The sequence below is a fragment of the Fonsecaea pedrosoi genome (assembly GCF_000835455.1).
Source record: "Fonsecaea pedrosoi CBS 271.37 unplaced genomic scaffold supercont1.3, whole genome shotgun sequence".
In the NCBI taxonomy this organism is placed as follows: domain Eukaryota; kingdom Fungi; phylum Ascomycota; class Eurotiomycetes; order Chaetothyriales; family Herpotrichiellaceae; genus Fonsecaea; species Fonsecaea pedrosoi.
The window spans coordinates 1,791,285-1,808,645 of NW_013550613.1; the positions used below are offsets into that span (position 1 = coordinate 1,791,285).

The 17,361-nt window shown below is 53.0% G+C and overlaps 9 protein-coding genes across 9 annotated transcripts; 6 read left to right on the plus strand and 3 right to left on the minus strand.

The window, feature by feature from the left end:
* Positions 1-521: 521 nt before the first annotated feature.
* On the minus strand, positions 522-2,552 carry Z517_04534 (uncharacterized protein; the record flags this gene model as incomplete). Its single annotated transcript, XM_013429863.1, has 1 exon — positions 522-2,552. The coding sequence occupies one exon, from the start codon at positions 2,550-2,552 to the stop codon at positions 522-524; it is 2,031 nt and encodes a 676-aa protein (XP_013285317.1).
* A 679-nt stretch (positions 2,553-3,231) lies between these two features.
* Positions 3,232-3,758, plus strand: Z517_04535 (uncharacterized protein; the record flags this gene model as incomplete). The annotated part of the gene is made up of 3 exons (XM_013429864.1): positions 3,232-3,255; positions 3,307-3,392; positions 3,455-3,758. The coding sequence occupies 3 exons, from the start codon at positions 3,232-3,234 to the stop codon at positions 3,756-3,758; spliced, it is 414 nt and encodes a 137-aa protein (XP_013285318.1).
* Positions 3,759-3,825: 67 nt separating this feature from the next.
* Z517_04536 (ubiquinone biosynthesis protein coq4, mitochondrial) lies at positions 3,826-4,515 on the minus strand (the record flags this gene model as incomplete). The annotated part of the gene is made up of 1 exon (XM_013429865.1): positions 3,826-4,515. The coding sequence occupies one exon, from the start codon at positions 4,513-4,515 to the stop codon at positions 3,826-3,828; it is 690 nt and encodes a 229-aa protein (XP_013285319.1).
* A 925-nt stretch (positions 4,516-5,440) lies between these two features.
* On the plus strand, positions 5,441-5,950 carry Z517_04537 (uncharacterized protein; the record flags this gene model as incomplete). The annotated part of the gene is made up of 1 exon (XM_013429866.1): positions 5,441-5,950. The coding sequence occupies one exon, from the start codon at positions 5,441-5,443 to the stop codon at positions 5,948-5,950; it is 510 nt and encodes a 169-aa protein (XP_013285320.1).
* Positions 5,951-7,598: 1,648 nt separating this feature from the next.
* Positions 7,599-8,109, minus strand: Z517_04538 (uncharacterized protein; the record flags this gene model as incomplete). The annotated part of the gene is made up of 3 exons (XM_013429867.1): positions 7,599-7,643; positions 7,693-7,947; positions 8,005-8,109. 3 exons carry the CDS (start codon positions 8,107-8,109, stop codon positions 7,599-7,601), a joined length of 405 nt encoding a protein of 134 aa, XP_013285321.1.
* A 568-nt stretch (positions 8,110-8,677) lies between these two features.
* On the plus strand, positions 8,678-10,614 carry Z517_04539 (uncharacterized protein; the record flags this gene model as incomplete). The annotated part of the gene is made up of 3 exons (XM_013429868.1): positions 8,678-9,615; positions 9,670-9,778; positions 9,832-10,614. 3 exons carry the CDS (start codon positions 8,678-8,680, stop codon positions 10,612-10,614), a joined length of 1,830 nt encoding a protein of 609 aa, XP_013285322.1.
* A 539-nt stretch (positions 10,615-11,153) lies between these two features.
* Positions 11,154-13,529, plus strand: Z517_04540 (uncharacterized protein; the record flags this gene model as incomplete). Its single annotated transcript, XM_013429869.1, has 2 exons — positions 11,154-12,680; positions 12,729-13,529. 2 exons carry the CDS (start codon positions 11,154-11,156, stop codon positions 13,527-13,529), a joined length of 2,328 nt encoding a protein of 775 aa, XP_013285323.1.
* A 394-nt stretch (positions 13,530-13,923) lies between these two features.
* Z517_04541 (uncharacterized protein) lies at positions 13,924-15,222 on the plus strand (the record flags this gene model as incomplete). Its single annotated transcript, XM_013429870.1, has 1 exon — positions 13,924-15,222. The coding sequence occupies one exon, from the start codon at positions 13,924-13,926 to the stop codon at positions 15,220-15,222; it is 1,299 nt and encodes a 432-aa protein (XP_013285324.1).
* A 742-nt stretch (positions 15,223-15,964) lies between these two features.
* Z517_04542 (uncharacterized protein) lies at positions 15,965-17,056 on the plus strand (the record flags this gene model as incomplete). Its single annotated transcript, XM_013429871.1, has 1 exon — positions 15,965-17,056. The coding sequence occupies one exon, from the start codon at positions 15,965-15,967 to the stop codon at positions 17,054-17,056; it is 1,092 nt and encodes a 363-aa protein (XP_013285325.1).
* Positions 17,057-17,361: the final 305 nt, after the last annotated feature.

Consider the following 17,361-nt stretch of genomic DNA (forward strand, 5'->3'; position numbering starts at 1 on the left):
GAGACCTCGAGGGGTTCGACAACCACACCATCACCCACAGACCTTTTCTACCTACTTACGAGTCACTCACGCTTCTTCACTCCAGCATGCCTCTCCGCTTCGTTACTCACTGGTTCCAAAGAATTAATATATATATTTTCGACCAGTCCAAAAAAACCCAAACCCGACCTGCGCTTTAAAGACATTTCCAGCTCTTGTCCTCTTCGTTTGTCACCGTTAGAACCTCAAGGATTCCGCCATACCTGTCTAGCTCACCAGATATCAACACGTCTAATATACAAAGGGTCTCATCGGCCAGGCTCCATTTCTCAAAGACCCTCAGTCTCCCGCGAATGAATGACTTGGGCCGCATCGGCACCATCCTCCTCACATTACCGCGGTTGCGACCTTCTTGTTCCCCGGGCTTCCCAAGAGATAAACGGCTCGTCGGTTTTCTTGCTGTGTATCAAATTATAATGTACATTGTCGCCGTCTCTCAACCCAGATATCCCTCCCTCAGTTCGTTTTGTGTCACCGTGCACTTAATGTAGAGTGTTCACTTGGGCTTCCCAGAACCCCTGCGGCAGCCTGGGAATATTGATCTTTGGGAATGAAATCCCTCCGCCAGTACTAGACTCCCTCTTTGGAAGGCTCTTAGGCGGCGAGGGTGTCGAGGGCGGTGTCGTCGAGTGTTGACGACCGCCAATACTTATTCGCTTGTTTTCGCGGATGTTGTCAAACGTAGTCAGACTCTCGTCCAAGCCTTCTTGAAGTTGGAGGCGTGCGGCTTTTTCCTCGGCAGATTCAGCCTCGACTTCGTCCGTGCCCGGTGTTGAGTGCTGAGAGCTATCCGTCGCTATAGTTGTTGCGTGTTGTAGTGAAGTACCGTTCTCCTCATTTCCATCTGGGGTGTGGCCTTCTAGTTCCGCGTCCATTCTTGCATCGTCTATCGGGGTTTGTTTCGGTGTAGGGATGAATGCAGGCACCACACCTCCCGCCATTCTTGCCCAGAACAAGCGCTCTCTTAGCCGCACCAATTCTTCCCATGCATCTTCCTCATCCTTCTTGTCACCAACCTTGACTACTCCCTCCCGGACCATGCGTACATAGGCGACCAGATCACCCACGCCACGCACCTTTTCCAAGCATAGGGTGCAAATGCACCATCTGGTAGCGCTTTCTCCCTCGCGTACACGCATGGCGTGGGTTCGAGGGTTTTCTCCTTGTTTCCTATTCTCCCCACACAGCGCGCAAGGCGTGTATTTCCCGTAGAGCTTGATGGATGCTTCGGGAATTGGCTCAACAATCAAAGTCGAATCGGCCATGGCGGCAAGAATGCTGCGTCGATTCAACCAAGAAAGGGTCGGTGAAAGGTCAAGACGAAGAGTCGGCTCAATGTCTTCGACCAGGATGCGCTTGAAAAAGCGGGTTTCTCTCAGCGGGACAGGTCCTTTGGCATCTGGATTGGGACTAAATGATCCTGGAATATTCGGAGAATTGGCCAGTTTCGACGTTGCTGGCTGAGAGATCTGTGACAAATTCGGTTGCGAGTGGTTACTCAGTGAGCCAAGACCTACCACATTTAACCCGCCATAGGACCCAGAACCTGCTCTGGACGGGGCATGGGAAGGATTGTGCGACCGGAAATGGGACGTTTGTACTAGATTCCTGAAGTCCTCGTACGCTGGAATATCTGTCCGACATAGTGGTTTGACGAGGTGTGTCAGAGTTGTAGAAGGGCTCGGAGCGAGTTCCCCGTGCTCGAGAGTGACAGGAGATAGGTTCATTGCTTCAAGGAGGCGGGCAAGATCACCACCTTCTCTCGTGACGCCGGGGCTTGAAGGTGCGATTGACACCCGTGGAGAATCAAGTTCCCTTCTGTAGTCTGAAGCTGGACCGATCTGCTGCATCAGAGTTTTCAACTCCGCCAGTTGCTCCGTCTGAGAGGCTATCAAAGCCTCGCCGTCCTTAATCTGATCGCGAAGCTGCTGATTCTTCTTCTCAATAGCATCCCGATCTCGGTTAGCGGTAGCCACCATCTTGTTCGCTTCATCGAATAATGAGGCTGTCAGAGTTTCCAGCTCCGACTCAATTCCTCGCTTTTCTTGAAGGACCTGCGCCCTTTGTTTCTTCTCCTCAACCAACTCCGCTGTAAGCTTATCTTTCTGTTCATCGACCTTTTCCTTTGGCAGTAAATCTCCCCGCGAGATCTTTTCTTCATATGCTTTGGCCTCTGCCTCCAACTTCGCGATGCGTGCTCTTGAGGCTTCCAACTCTTGTCTCGTCTGGGCAAGGGTATCGTCCAGGGTAGTTTGATGGTTGATCGCACTGATGAGTTTGTCACTTAGTGCGGCCACTTCGGCGTTGACATCGGGATGTTTTGAGGGGGTTGAGTTGGACCTAGAGAGGTTCGACGTATTCGCATGCCTCGGGTCCGCAATGGTCCGGAAGGAGTTGTCTGGGGAGGCCCCCTGGGGTTGCGGTGGCTCGGGAGGAGAAGATTCGACAGTTGCCATTGTTCGCAGACTAGAAGCGGACTGCGCTTTGGAAACGTGTTTGGGTGGTGTGCTCATGGGTGGCCCCAACGATATCGAGCGCGAATGGGTTGGCAAACCAGCTCCTAAGAAGGCGCCATGATGTGCCCAAGCATTCATATTCCTTTTATGGAAGAGAAATGAGAGTGATCTGGTTCATGCAACTGTCGTGTAAGGCATGCTGAGTGCCGCTGGATGCGTTGAGCAAGCTGCACGACAATGGAAGCACAGCGCAGGCGAGCTGACGCGATATGCGGCTGGTGGTTCAACTGGATGAAAAGTTACAACACCTGAAAAGTAGGTGTCTCAAGCCAAAGGCGAGATCGGACCAGAGCGAGGTGATCTGGGATGGATCTTCGGATGGCTCGTGGACGACGTAGGAGCCGAACTATTTAACTCCCGGAAGGTCCTCGAGGGTTGCTACCGGCCAGATGATGAGATGGGACGTCTCCCTCTCGGTTAGTGCCCGGGTTAAGAAACGGGATGGCACAGCACCACAGCTCTGAGTAGGTGTGCCGCGTCATAATTAGGCGGAGGGATTTGGGCGGGTTTGGGTGTTTGTGGCGCGTGGGCGCCACAAACGCTCGCATGGCTCGTTAGTTAACGAGCAGGCCGCTTCTAGCAACCCTCTGGAGATACTGCCCCGCCGCTCGCCATTCTGCGACTTTCTTCTGAAAGTCTTCTTTCTTCTATTCATGCATTTGCATGTTCTGCACCGATGGCGGACGACGATTTAGCACAGGTATGTTCCCCGAGGCGTCGTTCAATGCAATTGATTCGCTAACAAGCACAGATCAGAGCAGCGCGTCTTGCGCAACTCAAACAACAGCAAGGCAGAGGAGGGTCAAGTGACAACGGCGATGAGGAAGAGAAGAGAAGGTCCGGATGAACTTTCACCTCTGCCTATTGTGCAATGACAAAGTACTGATAAATAGTTATAGGAAACAAGAATCGGAGGCCCGATCCCTCATGTTGTCCCAGATCCTCGAACCAGAAGCCGCGGACCGACTGGGAAGAATCCGCATGGTTAAAGAGTCACGCGCCACAGACGTCGAGAACAGGCTGATTATGCTCGCACGGTCAGGGCAACTACGACAAAAGGTTACTGAAGATCAATTAAAAGAGATGCTGGCCAGCCTCTCTGAGCATGAGAAGCAAACGGGCCACACCATGGAGAGCGTGAAGGTGGTTCGGAGAGGTGGATGGGACGACGATGATTTGGACGACCTCCTCAAGGAGGTGTAGTTGCAGGAGGGGGGAAAAGGTTTTGACACATTTGTATGATACCCCGCGACGAACATTGCTTTATGCATCATGACGGCACCTCTGGTCGAGGAGGGGAAGGAGATGTTGGTGCTGCCGCCGTGGGTGCTCTTGAGGCCTTAGCGGCTCTGCGTTCCTCTCTCAGTTTCTTCCGAATCGCACGCAGGTCAGGTGGCTGTTCAATGCCGAGCCTCTGACGCAGTTCACCAACATCCGTCTCAAGCTCCTCCTCCCAGTACACGTTGATGAGGTCTTTGCTCTTCCATCCATTTGAGAACGCCCATGGCAGGAATATCTGGAACATCCTCTGCCTCTCCAGTGGTTTTAGCCGGATAATTGCAGCCAGACTGAGTCCTGTCATGGGTAGTCCGGTGTTTGCAAACTCAAACGCCTTCAAACCAAGCTCTCCCTCAACCCATACCGGCAGTCCGGTCACAGCATGATAGAAATCGTGACATTCCCGGTATCGTTGCATGACGTAGGCCTCCTCTTCGTCGTCAATGTACCGTACCGCATCCCTCGTATCTGGGGTGACACCTTCCCGGTCAAGCCACGCAGCGTATGTTCTCCCCACGCTGTTTTCAGGCAGTTGTCTTAATCTTTCGAGAGACATTGTCTTGGAAGTGATTCGAGGGCGATCCCGTAGTATTCTTCTTCCCGTTGGATCCGACAACATGCGATTCCGTAGCCATGAGATAAAGAAAGGTTGGGCCGTTGCTTCCCCCAATGCGGCGACCATGTCATGTCTGTAGGGATCAACAAGCGAGGTGACTGCGCTTCCAATTGCTAGGCCAACACGCTCTACGGTGGTAAGGGGGACATGGCCTGGATAGTTTGGTGGAGGGCGGTTGAGCACTGAGAACCGGCGGCGTGAGGATAGACCTGATGAAGCAGGAGTATCATGTTGGCCGTGCAGACGAGCACAACTGCCGCAGACAGGGTTTGAAATCCGGAGTATGGAAGACAGCAGAGCGAGATCGTGCTGTCTGCTTGATCTGAGTAGCTTCATCTCGCCTTTCAGACGGACGGGGAACTCTTAGCTTTCTGTATAATCTTCTGAGTATTGACATTGACAGCACAAACATTTAGTATCTCGGTTAATTTTCGGTGGCACCACCCAAGCTCCAAATCAGCGAGGCAGGTCGTCCAGATCATGCATGACCCCGATTGGCTGGAATCCCAACTTGTCGATGACATCGAGTTCATCATCGTCGCCATCATCATTATTGCAACCCATAGATCTCAATCCTGCAACGTCTCACTCCCTCGAGGCTACCTACTCATGCGTGCAGGCTAATGACGCACTCGAAAATTCATGACTGTCTGCAAGCCGGGTGTAAAGTATTGAGACAAAGTCCAGGTGAACCACGAAGGGAACAACAGTTGTGAGTTTATATATATGAGCAATGCAGGGATGCCCCTTCTGCTTGATTTTTCTTGTAGAAAGTGCTGGCCTACCTCGTCAGTAAATTGCCACTCAATCACTATGCCTTATAGATATTCCTCGCACCTCGCACCCTTTCCCATTCCAATACTCACCAACCAGTCTACCAAATTCGTCTTCTGTAAGGCACATCAGACCTCACTGGGCCCATTTACGACTCACAGCCGACAAAGGCAGCTTTTGCACACCACGGCACTCAAGATGTCCAATCCAGTCCTCAATGCAGAAACCATCTCCCGCATCACGGAGGCCGAGAAAGAGATTACGGGCGCTGACACCGCGGTCAAGGGTGGTCCTACCGCCAAAGCTCAGTCCCATGCTGGCGAGACCATCAACTCCCAAACCCTTGCATGATATCACTGAGGGGGAAAAGAGGATCACTGGTGGTGAGCGGATAAAAGGCGGTCCCACCGCCACAGCTCAAAGCATTCTGGCCCAGGAACGCAATGAAACCTCTTCCGCCGTCTCTTCCGAACAACCCTCCAGCGGGACACTTGACAGCAACACAATCTCCAAGATTACTGCGGCTGAGAAAGATATTACTGGTTCCGAAACCCCGGTGTGGGACGGCCCGACTGCTCGAGCTCAGAAGCACGCCAATGAACCTATCAATCATGACACACTTCACGATATTACAGAGGGGGAGAAAAAGATCACCGGGAAACAACGCCCAGTTGCTAGTGGACCTACCGCGACCGCTCAGAGCGAGCTGACGAACAGTCGATCTTGAGTGTTAGGATATCATAGACCGGCATCTCCCATTACCCAGTCACAGAGGGAACAAGGGTACCAGCACAAGAGGAGTCTTCTGTGGTCAACACCGACAAACGTTCCATTGCTGTACCGTCGAGCGGAGGCATAATTTGTCCAAAAGCTACCGTGGCATGACATGGCGTCATAGTGTTAAACAGAGAATATTACTAGAAACGTATTGTTCTGGAAGAAATCCATAGAGTACCCAACGCCGTCTGACTGTTTTCATTCATTACTCTTCTACTTGGCTTTTCGGCCCATCAATTGAATTTTTTTCAGTTTTCTAGTAACATATCCAGGCTCTATCCCAGCTCAATCGCCCGAATTGAATCACTAGCAGGAAAGGTAGAAGAAAAGGACAACCTGCAGCTTTTTGCACGTGTAGTCCTGGGGTATGACTGCTCGACGACCGACGCTGATCCGCGATCAAAGCAGTCCCTTGCCCTGATGGATTCTCCGAGAAGGTGATTAAATGACTGTCTCTATTGTTGCGCGTAGTGTATTCGTTCATGTGAAGGGTTGAGAAAAAACCTTGGAGGCTGGGTGAGGGTTTTGGTAGAGGATTTGTTGAAAAACATCGCAATGGTTACCTTTTCTTTTGGTGTGCATTTGTATGTGGTCGTTTGCTTTTGGTGGTTGCTGCTGGACGGCCCTTGCTGGGAGAATTCCTGCCAGCCGTTCCCAAATCCTACCTAAGTAGGCAGGGTGGTGTTGATATCGTTCGCCTTCCAACTGCGTATCATTCTTCGGAAGCCTCTTCATCTTGGGTATGGTATCGCTAGAAGCTGTCGTGTACCTTTGTGAACAAATCCGTATTCTTAGTATTCTTCTTCACCAGTGAATTCGTCAGATGTCTTCTTAGCGCGTGGCCTGCCTATTAGTGTGAATTCACTAGTAGTGGCATATGGAAGACTGTGAGTCATGTCAAAGCCTGTCAAGAGTCGTTAGAATCTCAACAAAAATCGAATGTGTTTGTAGTCAGCTACGAGAAGGTTTCAAATATCGAGAAGATGGAACTCATACTTTGAAGCCAGTGCACACTGAGCTCTGTTAATTGAAATCTGCGACCGCCGTATGAGCTATAGTCAGAAAAAATGGCGGGACTTTAGCATGCCTGTCCGACTGGAAATTGTAGGACTTTCTAGGCTCGACAGGGTGCGAGAACTATTCGTGGTCCGGTGGTTGTCAAAAAGGGTATGGCCGTTGCAATGAACAAGCAAGTGTGGTGGGACTGCAGAAAATGTCAGGGCCGATCAGATGGTCATAAAGTGGAAGGGAGCCGCAGTTATCAAAGCGCTTGGATGGAAGAGATCCGCGTATACCTCCACTGCAACAAGGAAATGAGATCCCCAACCACGAATCGACCTAGTGAAGCAGAAGGTAAAACGGGCCTCTCCGGTCAGGGACATGGGATTGTTATATGCTCTCGAATGCCGCATGAGACACAGTTTTGCGATTGCGCAAAGCATAGAATTTCCCGAACAATGATGATGGATGATCTGCTTCATTCCCTGAAAATATGTACACTGTTGAGCGGCATCCTATAGATGACCTCGTTACCTGTTTGTTTTTCTATTTTGCAAACTCCAAGACACATCAATAGGCGATGGACCAAGGACCACTCCCTAGTAGTTTTCTTTTCCCCATTTGTTGAATGCATCGTGGACGGCCTAAAGCGACATGTTAGACCTATTCGCAGTTGGTAAGGATGCGACGCACCTTGGGTAGAGTCACGTTGGGCACAATAACCGTATTCAAGGCGCTGGGGGCGTTTCTGGGGGTCTGGTTCTTGTCGCCCTTGGGATGATATTGATATTTGAAGTGCTTGGAGTGGTCATCATGGTCATGATCCACCTGCCACGGCATGGAGCTCTGAGCAACCGAGACTTCGGCTTCTGAGGTGGCGGATGTAGGCTTGCGACCGAAGTAGAATCCTGCGAGGCCAAAGGCACCCGACATGACACCTAGGAGAATCTAGTCCTTGTTATGAGCAGCTCGAAGCAGAAGACACGGAGTGTGCGGGAACCGTACATAAAGCTCAGGATCCCGGCGGGCACCCTTCTTCAACACTGTGTCTTTTCCGGCCTCACCAGCTTTTGCAGCTGCCCGACGAGCCAATGTTGCCACGAAAGCCATTTTCAAGGGGGTTGAGAGAGGAGTGGTGGATGTAGCTCGATGTTGAGAATTGGAAGCTTGTCAGTGGTGTGAGTTGCAGATGAGGCACGAGGTTCAACCTTGAACTTCCGCAGTCTGATTGACTGAGCCACATTTGAACTAGTGCTACATGTGACTGTTCACGTGACTTCACCACGAGATTGTGTCATCATCCCTCGTCTTTCTTTCCCCTGAGCCCTGAATTCGAATTTCGGAAATGCGCATCCGGTTTCTTGCTTTCTCGTTCTTCGTGCCTCGCAGCAAGCAGCCTCACTTTCAATCGCCTGGCCCTTTGTACGCATCACCTTCACTCTCATCAGCACCGCCATGGCCGATCCGCTCATTCCAAGAACCCCGACACTCCGCACATAGTCGATGGTAGAAAGTAGGCCTTTCTCCAGTGCGACTTATTACGACCTTGACGCTGTGAACCAGATTCCACGTCTCCCCGCGACTCAACGTCACCCCTGTGCTTCCCTGCTCCTGTCATACACTTTCGATATGCACCCTACATTACTTTCGTGACGCGATTCTTGTTTCTTAGGAGACCATGGCTGTCAGACCCTCAACCGCTCGAAGCGAAATCTCCTCTGCCATCTCTGAAGATGGGTACGGATCCAGACCCCAGTCAGGTGTCCCTCTTCCTGCGCTGCCCAACCCCCCCTCTTCACAACATGGTTACGCGCATCTAAGAGGTATCACGCAACCTACAAACCGCTCGATAAGGAGCAATCCCTCAGCGGCCACTCCTGCCGCGCCCTCCAGTACCGCTGGCTCGAGTCGGCCGCAGAGCCCTGTCTCTCAGGGGAGTCGCACCCATGTTCCCTCGTTGACGGCGCAAGGCTTCTTCAAGCCAATGAGCTCGCAAAGATTACAAGCACAAAGACTGAGGAGGCCTCTCGGCGCTAGAACAATGCAGCCGCCGGCGCCAATTCCAGATGGTGACGTTGATGAAGATGCTCGAAGTGTTGCGTCGAGCAGACAAGGCCCGTTCCATGCGATGCCTAGGAGCCATCGTCCTGCTCCCTCCATCACGACGGAATATACCCAATCGGAAGCGCCAGATACCGCCGATGCCGCATCTCCCGATTTTGCATCTCAGAATGACGGCGACACGCAGCTCGTCAATGGTGTCAACTCTCAGAAACCGCGTCGGCCATCTCGGTTAAATATCGCGACCACTCTCAAGGCTGGTGATCCGCCTCTGAAGTCACCGCTGTCTTTCCGGTCAGGATTGAGCCTAGCAAGCAAGCACCGCTTGGAATCGGGACACCTGCATCTGTCCTCGAATGCCACATCTCCCGCATATCCACCGGATACTAATACCGAGGTCGCGGTAAAGAGTACCCTGGGCAAGAATTATGAGTATTTTGAGGGTAATACGATCTTTTGGCTGGGAGGGCGTGTTCAAAATGCTCGAGATCGTCCCATCAATATCGCCACGGGCATACTCTTAGTTCTACCAGCGATCTTGTTCTTTGTTTATTCGTGAGTGGATGGATCTCCATCGTGGTGGTGGCAACAGAGCTGACCAGCGCATAGGGCTTCGTGGTTGTGGCATCATGTCTCACCCGCCATTCCTATAATATTTGCTTATCTCTTTTTCATTTGTGTATCTTCTTTTCTTCATGCCTCACTTGTTGATCCGGGGGTAAGGATACAGCCGTACTGTCTCTTTCAAACTTACCGGCTAACAGTAATTAGGTCTTTCCTCGAAATATCCATCCATTCCCCCCGGACGATCACCAAGACCCCTTGGCTCTTGGACCTCCCACTAATGATTGGGTCATGGTACGCCTGGCTACCTCGCAAACAGCAGCGATGGATGTGCCAGTCAAGTATTGCAAGACCTGCAACATTTGGCGACCGCCGCGATGTTATCATTGCCGAGTCTGCGATAATTGTGTCGAAACCCTGGACCACCACTGCGTCTGGCTCAATAATTGCGTGGGCCGACGCAACTATCGGTACTTTTTCACCTTCGTCAGCACAGCGACCTTTTTGGGCCTGTATTTGGCCTTTGCGTCCTTGGGCCATGTGATTGCCTATCGAGACCAAAGACACGTTTCTTTCGGAACAGCCATAGACCGAAATCGTGTCCCTTTTGCCATGTTTATATATGGATTGTTGGGATTCGCTTATCCATTCGCATTGTGGATGTACCACCTACTACTGGTCGGCAAAGGCGAGACTACGAGAGAATATCTCGCATCCCGAAGATTCCCCAAGGCCGAGAGACATCGACCTTTCACACAAGGGAATTTAATTAAGAATTGGATCTCGGTATTGGCGCGACCCAAACCTCCAACTTATCTCCATTTCAAAAAGCGATATGAAGAAGGCGATCAGCGATTTGGCGTGCGCAGGGCAGACCGGCAAGCCCATGGGGTGCAGAATGGCGAAATGGAGATGAAACCGGTACAGGGCTCGCAAAAGACCTTTGAAGGGCCCGCAGGGAGGAATTTGTCAAAGAAAGAAACCAAATGAGGGCGTGTATAATAGTTGATAATTGGGACCTTGCTGTTGCCGGGGCGCAGAATGTATATCAGGCTGGGAAGATGGAACCAAAACATGTTTTGCAAGCGAAGCCAACTCAAAGCTAGATGTGGCAATCAAGGAGTCAATTCAGATCAGTAGTGCTACTCGGAGGTGCATACTCGTACTAGGAGTTATGTAGGCTGTGTGGCTGTGGAATGTTGTTGTTATGCTCCCGGGTCGCTCTGCTGGTCGCAGGGCTGCGATTGGCCCAGAAGTCGAGTCTCGTCCCCCTGCTCCCCTAGGCGATTGATACGGTAGATTGGCTTGCCAATCTGCTATCCCTCTATTTAGTTCCGAGTCCAGCCTCCTCTTGTTTGTTACACCCCTCGAACTTCTCCCTCGAACCCTTCCCTCTGTGCACGCGTATCTCTCATTTTGTACTCCTTCATCCAAGAAACTGTACAGTCTTTACCAACACGGTTCGATTGGAAAGGGTTGACGCGTCAACTCTGCTTCACCTTGCCGCCGGCCCAGCCCATGATTACAAGATGCATTTCCGTCAGACCTTTCTTAGCTTCTACCGGACGCGAGCTCAGAATGTGAACACTGAAGTTATCGAGTCCTCAAACACTCGGCCGCCCCTATCTCGTTCCACAAGCTCTACAACCTCTGACAACGACCCGGAAAGCATGGTACTCACTTCAAGACCCTCCAGACAGCAACAACTCCCTACGCCGTCCGAGAGCTCCTTTGACGTGTCTCTTCAAGATGCCCAGGTCGCGACTATGAAACAAGTGCCGAAAGGCCGGGTTCGACGCGTCAGTTCCAGACTGGCCAAGACACAAAGCCACACTGGTCTCGTGGGAGACACAGAAGATGAGGATCTCAAAGGGAGGACCGTCAGTGGTGAAACTTTGGTTAATTTGGAAAATGCGAGCCAGTCAACGTTGGTCAAGGAAAGTATTGCCGCGTTGGACTTGCCGTGGAGTGTGAACGAAGTCTTTACAAAGCAAGGCAAGGAGGATCTATCGAGGGAGAAGGACGGTAAAGCATACCAACCCAGAGAATCAACAGAAACTGCGGCGGAGGATGCCGAGGACCAACGTCTACGAGCAGAGAAGGCGGCCGCGAAGAAGGTCAAAATGGCCGAGAACAATAAGATATGGGAGGAACGTCGTCAGGCCGCTCAGAAACTCGCCACAAGAAGATCGTCCAGAATGCCGATTCTGGATAAAGCTGGAGAGGTCATATCGAGTATCGCTAATAGCGTGCTTGGGAAGAGGAAGGATAGAGCGTCAGACGCGCGCAACGCAGCGCGATCAAAAAGCCTAGGAGGCGTGGAACCGACTGCTTCAGAACCGGTCTCGAAGAAGAGGCGCATCAGTGAGGGTGATATCCCTGTTCAAGAGCTTGCCCAACCAAGAGCGCCCGTTCGTCGGCGGGAGAAAAAATGGCTTACCTCGGGCCTCTACGCCGGTCAGTCCAGGTTTGCCGAGATGCGTCCTGCTTCAAGCAAGAGCAGGCGCAAGAGTGCGGCACCTTCTGAACCTGTCAAGGAAAACTCGGTCCTGCCTCTGCCAATGTTTGGCGGCGAGCGTCTGTTGAACTATGGCCGAGACTTCAAACTCCCTTTTGACATATTTTCTCCCGTTCCTGCTGGTCAGCCGAAGCCCGACGAATGGAGAAAGGTCAATAAAAACGTCGTTGTCGGCGATGCGGCACAAACGTGGCGAGTGTCGAAGTATGAGGAGCATTCGAGCTGTGTGTGCAAGCCTGAGACGGGATGTGACCAAGACTGCATAAATCGATATATGTACTACGAGTGTGATCCCAGGAACTGCAACCTAAAGGCAGAGGACTGTGGGAACCGTGCCTTTGAAAGTCTCCAGCGACGCGTCAAGAAGGGGGGGAAGTACAATATCGGTGTGGAGGTAATCAAGACCGAGGACAGGGGATATGGCGTGCGAAGCAATCGCACGTTCGAACCACATCAAATCATCGTGGAATATACGGGAGAGATCATCACTCAGGAGGAATGCGAACGGCGCATGAAGACGATGTACAAGAACAACGAGGTGAGGCGAGCACTGGAGAATCTTGCGTATCCCACTAACTCAGGACAGTGCTATTACTTGATGCTCTTTGACCAGAACATGATCATTGATGCCACTCGAGGATCCATTGCACGATTTGTCAACCATTCGTGCGAGCCGAATTGCAGGATGGAAAAATGGACGGTCAACGGTAAGCCTCGAATGGCGCTCTTTGCAGGCGACCGAGGTGTGATGACTGGAGAGGAACTCACTTACGACTACAACTTCGATCCTTATTCTCAGAAGAATGTTCAAGAATGCCGATGCGGATCTCAAAAGTGTCGCGGAGTATTGGGACCAAGATCCAAGGAGGAGCGGAAACCCAAAAGCCCCGAGAAGGAAACCAGCAAAGGCCGCAGCAAATTGGCAGGTGCAAAACGAAAGATCGCGGAGGCTATAGAGGAGAGCACCAGCCGCATTGCGAAAAAGGCAAAGGTTGCTGCGGCACCGGCACGGAAGGTCTCAGGTCGTTCACAGTCCAGCAGCCCGGTCAAGGTGCGAAAGGTGAAGCTCATCAAGAAAGCTGTGACGCGAAAGACGAGTGCGACTGTCGTGGGAGGACTTTCCAGACGCCCCTCCAAACTCAAGACTCTTGTTGCAAGCGCTAAGAGCAAGTCTGTGAAGTCGAGGGTTGTGTCCACATCCTCTTCAACAGCCCTGATTGCGAAGACAAGCCCCAAAAAGACCACTTCAGCACCCGTCAGCCAATCATCAAGCCTGCGAGAGAAGGCATCTAGTGTCAAGAGCCGGGTTGTGAGAAGTGTTCGTGGCACACAGAGAGTCAGGACAAAGACTATTCGAGCAATTGAGGCTGAAGAGGGGGCTTCGTGAATATTGATGGGCGAGTGATGAGGTATTGATGCCCATATGGTTATATGAGGACTTTGGGTGGGGGACCTGGAGGGCCACGACAGACGGGGGTGGCATTGAGGCAATTCGAAGCAACTGGTCGCCTTGTATATATAGAATGGAGGTTTGCCAAATGGTGCAGCTACCGAGGCTGGCACGCCGTGAGCGACTGGCGGACTTCTCCTTTGATCGACAATAGTGCGGAGAATTGATGCTATAAATCATGCCTAATGAGGTGCCCTGGGTGCGTGCCTCCAAGTTTGCCATGATGTGTTCTTATGGGTTGTGATCTTGAATTGGTTTGCTCTATAAAACTCACCATTACGGTCATCACTAGACCAGCCAACCTTCTTAACACCCTGAAACAGGATCAATCATGGGTGAATCAGCTATTGAGAAATCCTCCTTCGCTGCCGTCATTGAGAAATACCGCCCTAATCTGACGCCGTACGAAGAGCTCTACAAACATTGCCATGCCAATGGAGAACTCTCGACGCAGGAGAAAGAAACAGCTTCGTTGATCACTTCGCATCTGAAGAAACTCTCAAACGACCTTGACATACGCACGGGGATAGGCGGGCATGGCCAGGTCGCCATCTTGAAGAATGGACCTGGAAAGACCATCCTCCTGCGGGCTGACATCGATGCTCTTCCGATCCAGGAGAAGACGGGGCTACCCTACGCCAGCAGCAAGACGATGCGCGACACGGACGGACTCGTCAAGCCCGTGATGCACGCCTGCGGACACGACTTCCACATCACGTCGCTACTGGCCGCGGCAGAGACACTCATTGCCGCCCGCTCGACGTGGTCAGGCACTATAGTCTTTCTGTTCCAGCCCGCTGAAGAGAGAGGGAGTGGTGCCCGCGCCATGGTGGATGACGGTCTCTACGCTGCCGACAAACACGCCTGTCCCATTCCCGACGTTGTCCTCGGTCAACACGTGTTTCCTCTCCAGGCGGGAAAGACAGCCACGCGAGCGGGACCAGTCATGTCTGCGGCGGACAGTTTCAAGGTGACAATCTACGGCAGTGGCGGGCACGGCAGCATGCCGCATGTCACGATTGATCCTGTGGTCATTGCCTCGCACATCGTCGTGCGTTTACAGACGATTCGGTCCCGCGAAGTCCCTCCCGACGAGACGGCCGTGGTCACGGTGGGCGCCCTGCAGGCCGGCAGCACGGAGAATGTCATCTCGGACGAGGCCGTGCTGAAGATCAACATCCGCAGCGTGAGCGTCGAGTGGCGCCAAAAGATCCTGGACTCGGTCAAGAGGATCATCAAGGCCGAGTGTCTCGCGGGCGATTGTCCCAAGGAGCCCCTGATCGAGCCGACCTCGTCGTTCCCCCTGACCGTCAACGACGCCGAGGTTGTAGGTGAGATCAACAAGTCCTTCACCGCGTACTTTGGCGAGAAGAACCACGATCCGAACCTCAAGAACGTGCTGGGAAGTGAAGACTTTGGGATCCTGGGTTCCAGCATCGGGAAGCCGTATTGCTTCTGGTTCTTTGGTGGGCACGACGCGGCCGTGTATGACGAGATGGTCAAAAAGGGCGAGGAGAAGAAGATCCCCGTCAACCACAGCCCCTTCTTCGCGCCGGTGGTGCAGCCGACGTTGACGGTGGGGATTGATGCGTTGGTTGTGGCGGCGTTGACCTATGTGGGTAAGAGGTGAGGATGGCTATCTATCTGTCTATGCATTTGACGTTTGGACTAGCTAGCTGGATGGATGGATGTTTGGGGAGATGATATCGAGCGAGAGTTGTCAAAGCGAAATGCTTGCTCTACTAGCCAGCCGTTGTACAGTTCAAGCCCTGATATCCTGATATCCATACATCACCATACAATCCCTCTCCAACCTCTCATCCAGCTTTCAGCCCTTCTTTCCCCCTTAGCCAATCGAAAGAAGTACATGTGCGATTTCTCCAAACTGCTCACCACCTACTGGACCACTCACGGCATTTGTCCTTTGGGTCCCTTGTAATCACGCAAGGCTTTTGATGAATGAGGCACGGAAGCCGACCGACATCGGCATCTGATTTCCCTCTCCTCAGGCGGGGAATGGCCGACCTCACCCCGGGTCACGACAGGCCATACATCCTACGCAAGTAGCCCGTATCATATAAGAAAGCTTGTTGGAGATTGCCCATCTTTTCTCGCTTGGTTGTTTATCTGAACGAGAGTGAAAGCGAGACAGAGAGAGAAAGTGGAGTTTGCCGAGTCGCCTGTCTGTTTGTCCTAATTCATCTATACATACATATATGAGTTTCATGAGCAGAGCGGTCCACCGATTGACTTCTACGGCCAACATCCTCGCGCAGTCCCGTCCGAATACTCGAGCAGCAGCATCAGCAGCATCAGCAGTAGTGCCAGGGATAGGATCGCGACAGGTGTCGACATCTTCAATATCATCAATCATGTCTTCCTCCACTCCACTCAAACTCGCCATCCTCGACGACTATGCTTCCATCTCCCTCCCGCACTTCCAGTCGTTGCAGGGCCAGGTGCAGATCGACACGTTCCCGACCACGCTCAACGCGCGCATCCCGGAGGAGCACACCAAGCTGGTGGAGCGGCTGCAGCCGTACACCATCATCTCGAGCATGCGCGAGCGCACGCTGTTCCCGCGCTCGGTGCTCGAGAAGCTGCCGAACCTGAAGCTGCTGCTCACCACGGGCATGAAGAACGCGGCCATCGACCTGGCCGCGTGCAAGGACCTGGGCATCACCGTCGCCGGCACGATGGGGAAGCCCAACGCCGTCCAGGGCTATGACGCCACCAACGAGGTCACCTGGGCGTTGATCCTGGGCTTTGCAAAGGATCTCGTGCACGGCGACACGCTGGTCCAAGGCTCGAATTCTTCGGCGTCAGACCCCAACGCCGCGTCCGGCGGTTGGCAGACGCACCTGACAGCCGGGCTGGCGGGCAAGACGCTCGGTCTGCTCGGTCTCGGCCGGCTAGGCACGCAATGCGCCGTGACGGGCACGCTGGGTTTCGGGATGAAGGTGCTGGCGTGGTCGACGTCGCTGACGCAGGAGAAGGCCGACGAGGCGGCACAGTCGCGCGGCCTGCCCAAGGGCAGTTTCCGGGTGGCCGGGTCGAAGAAGGAGCTGTTTGAGCAGGCCGACGTGCTAAGCGTGCACTACGTGCTGTCGGAGCGCAGCCGTGGGATCGTCGGCGCCGGCGACCTCGCCGCCATGAAGAAGTCGGCCTTTGTGGTCAACACGTCGCGCGGGCCCCTGATCGACGAGCCCGCCCTGCTCGCCGCCCTCGAGGCCGGCTCAGTCCGCGGCGTCGCCCTCGACGTCTTCGAGGTCGAGCCCCTCCCCAAGGACTCGCCCTGGCGGAGGCCCAACTACTGGGGCCGCGACGGCCGGAGTCGCGTCCTCCTCAGCCCCCACATGGGCTACGTCGAGGAGGAGACCATGCATAGTTGGTACGACTACCATTGTCGCGCCGTCGAGAGTTTCATCAAAGGAGAGGAACTCAAGTTTATCATTCAGAAGTAGTATCGGCGAGCGCGAGAGCTGGTGGTTTCAAGGGGAGAAGGGGGTTTATTGGTGAAAGGAAGAGATTGCGAACCAGGGACCACGCAGCATCTCCAGTATATAGAATACAACAGCGCTCGTGGAGTGAAGACTGGAGTAAATGCTCCTGCGCTATACTCTTATCACGGAGAAATGTGTGCTCGATCAAACAGAACTCGTCGCCATCTACCAGCTATTCAATCCCGGAAACATGACATGCTTAGATGCGTCCCACGATGCCCCCCCCCCCCCCCCACATGCAATCCCCTAGATGCTCCGCTTTACTC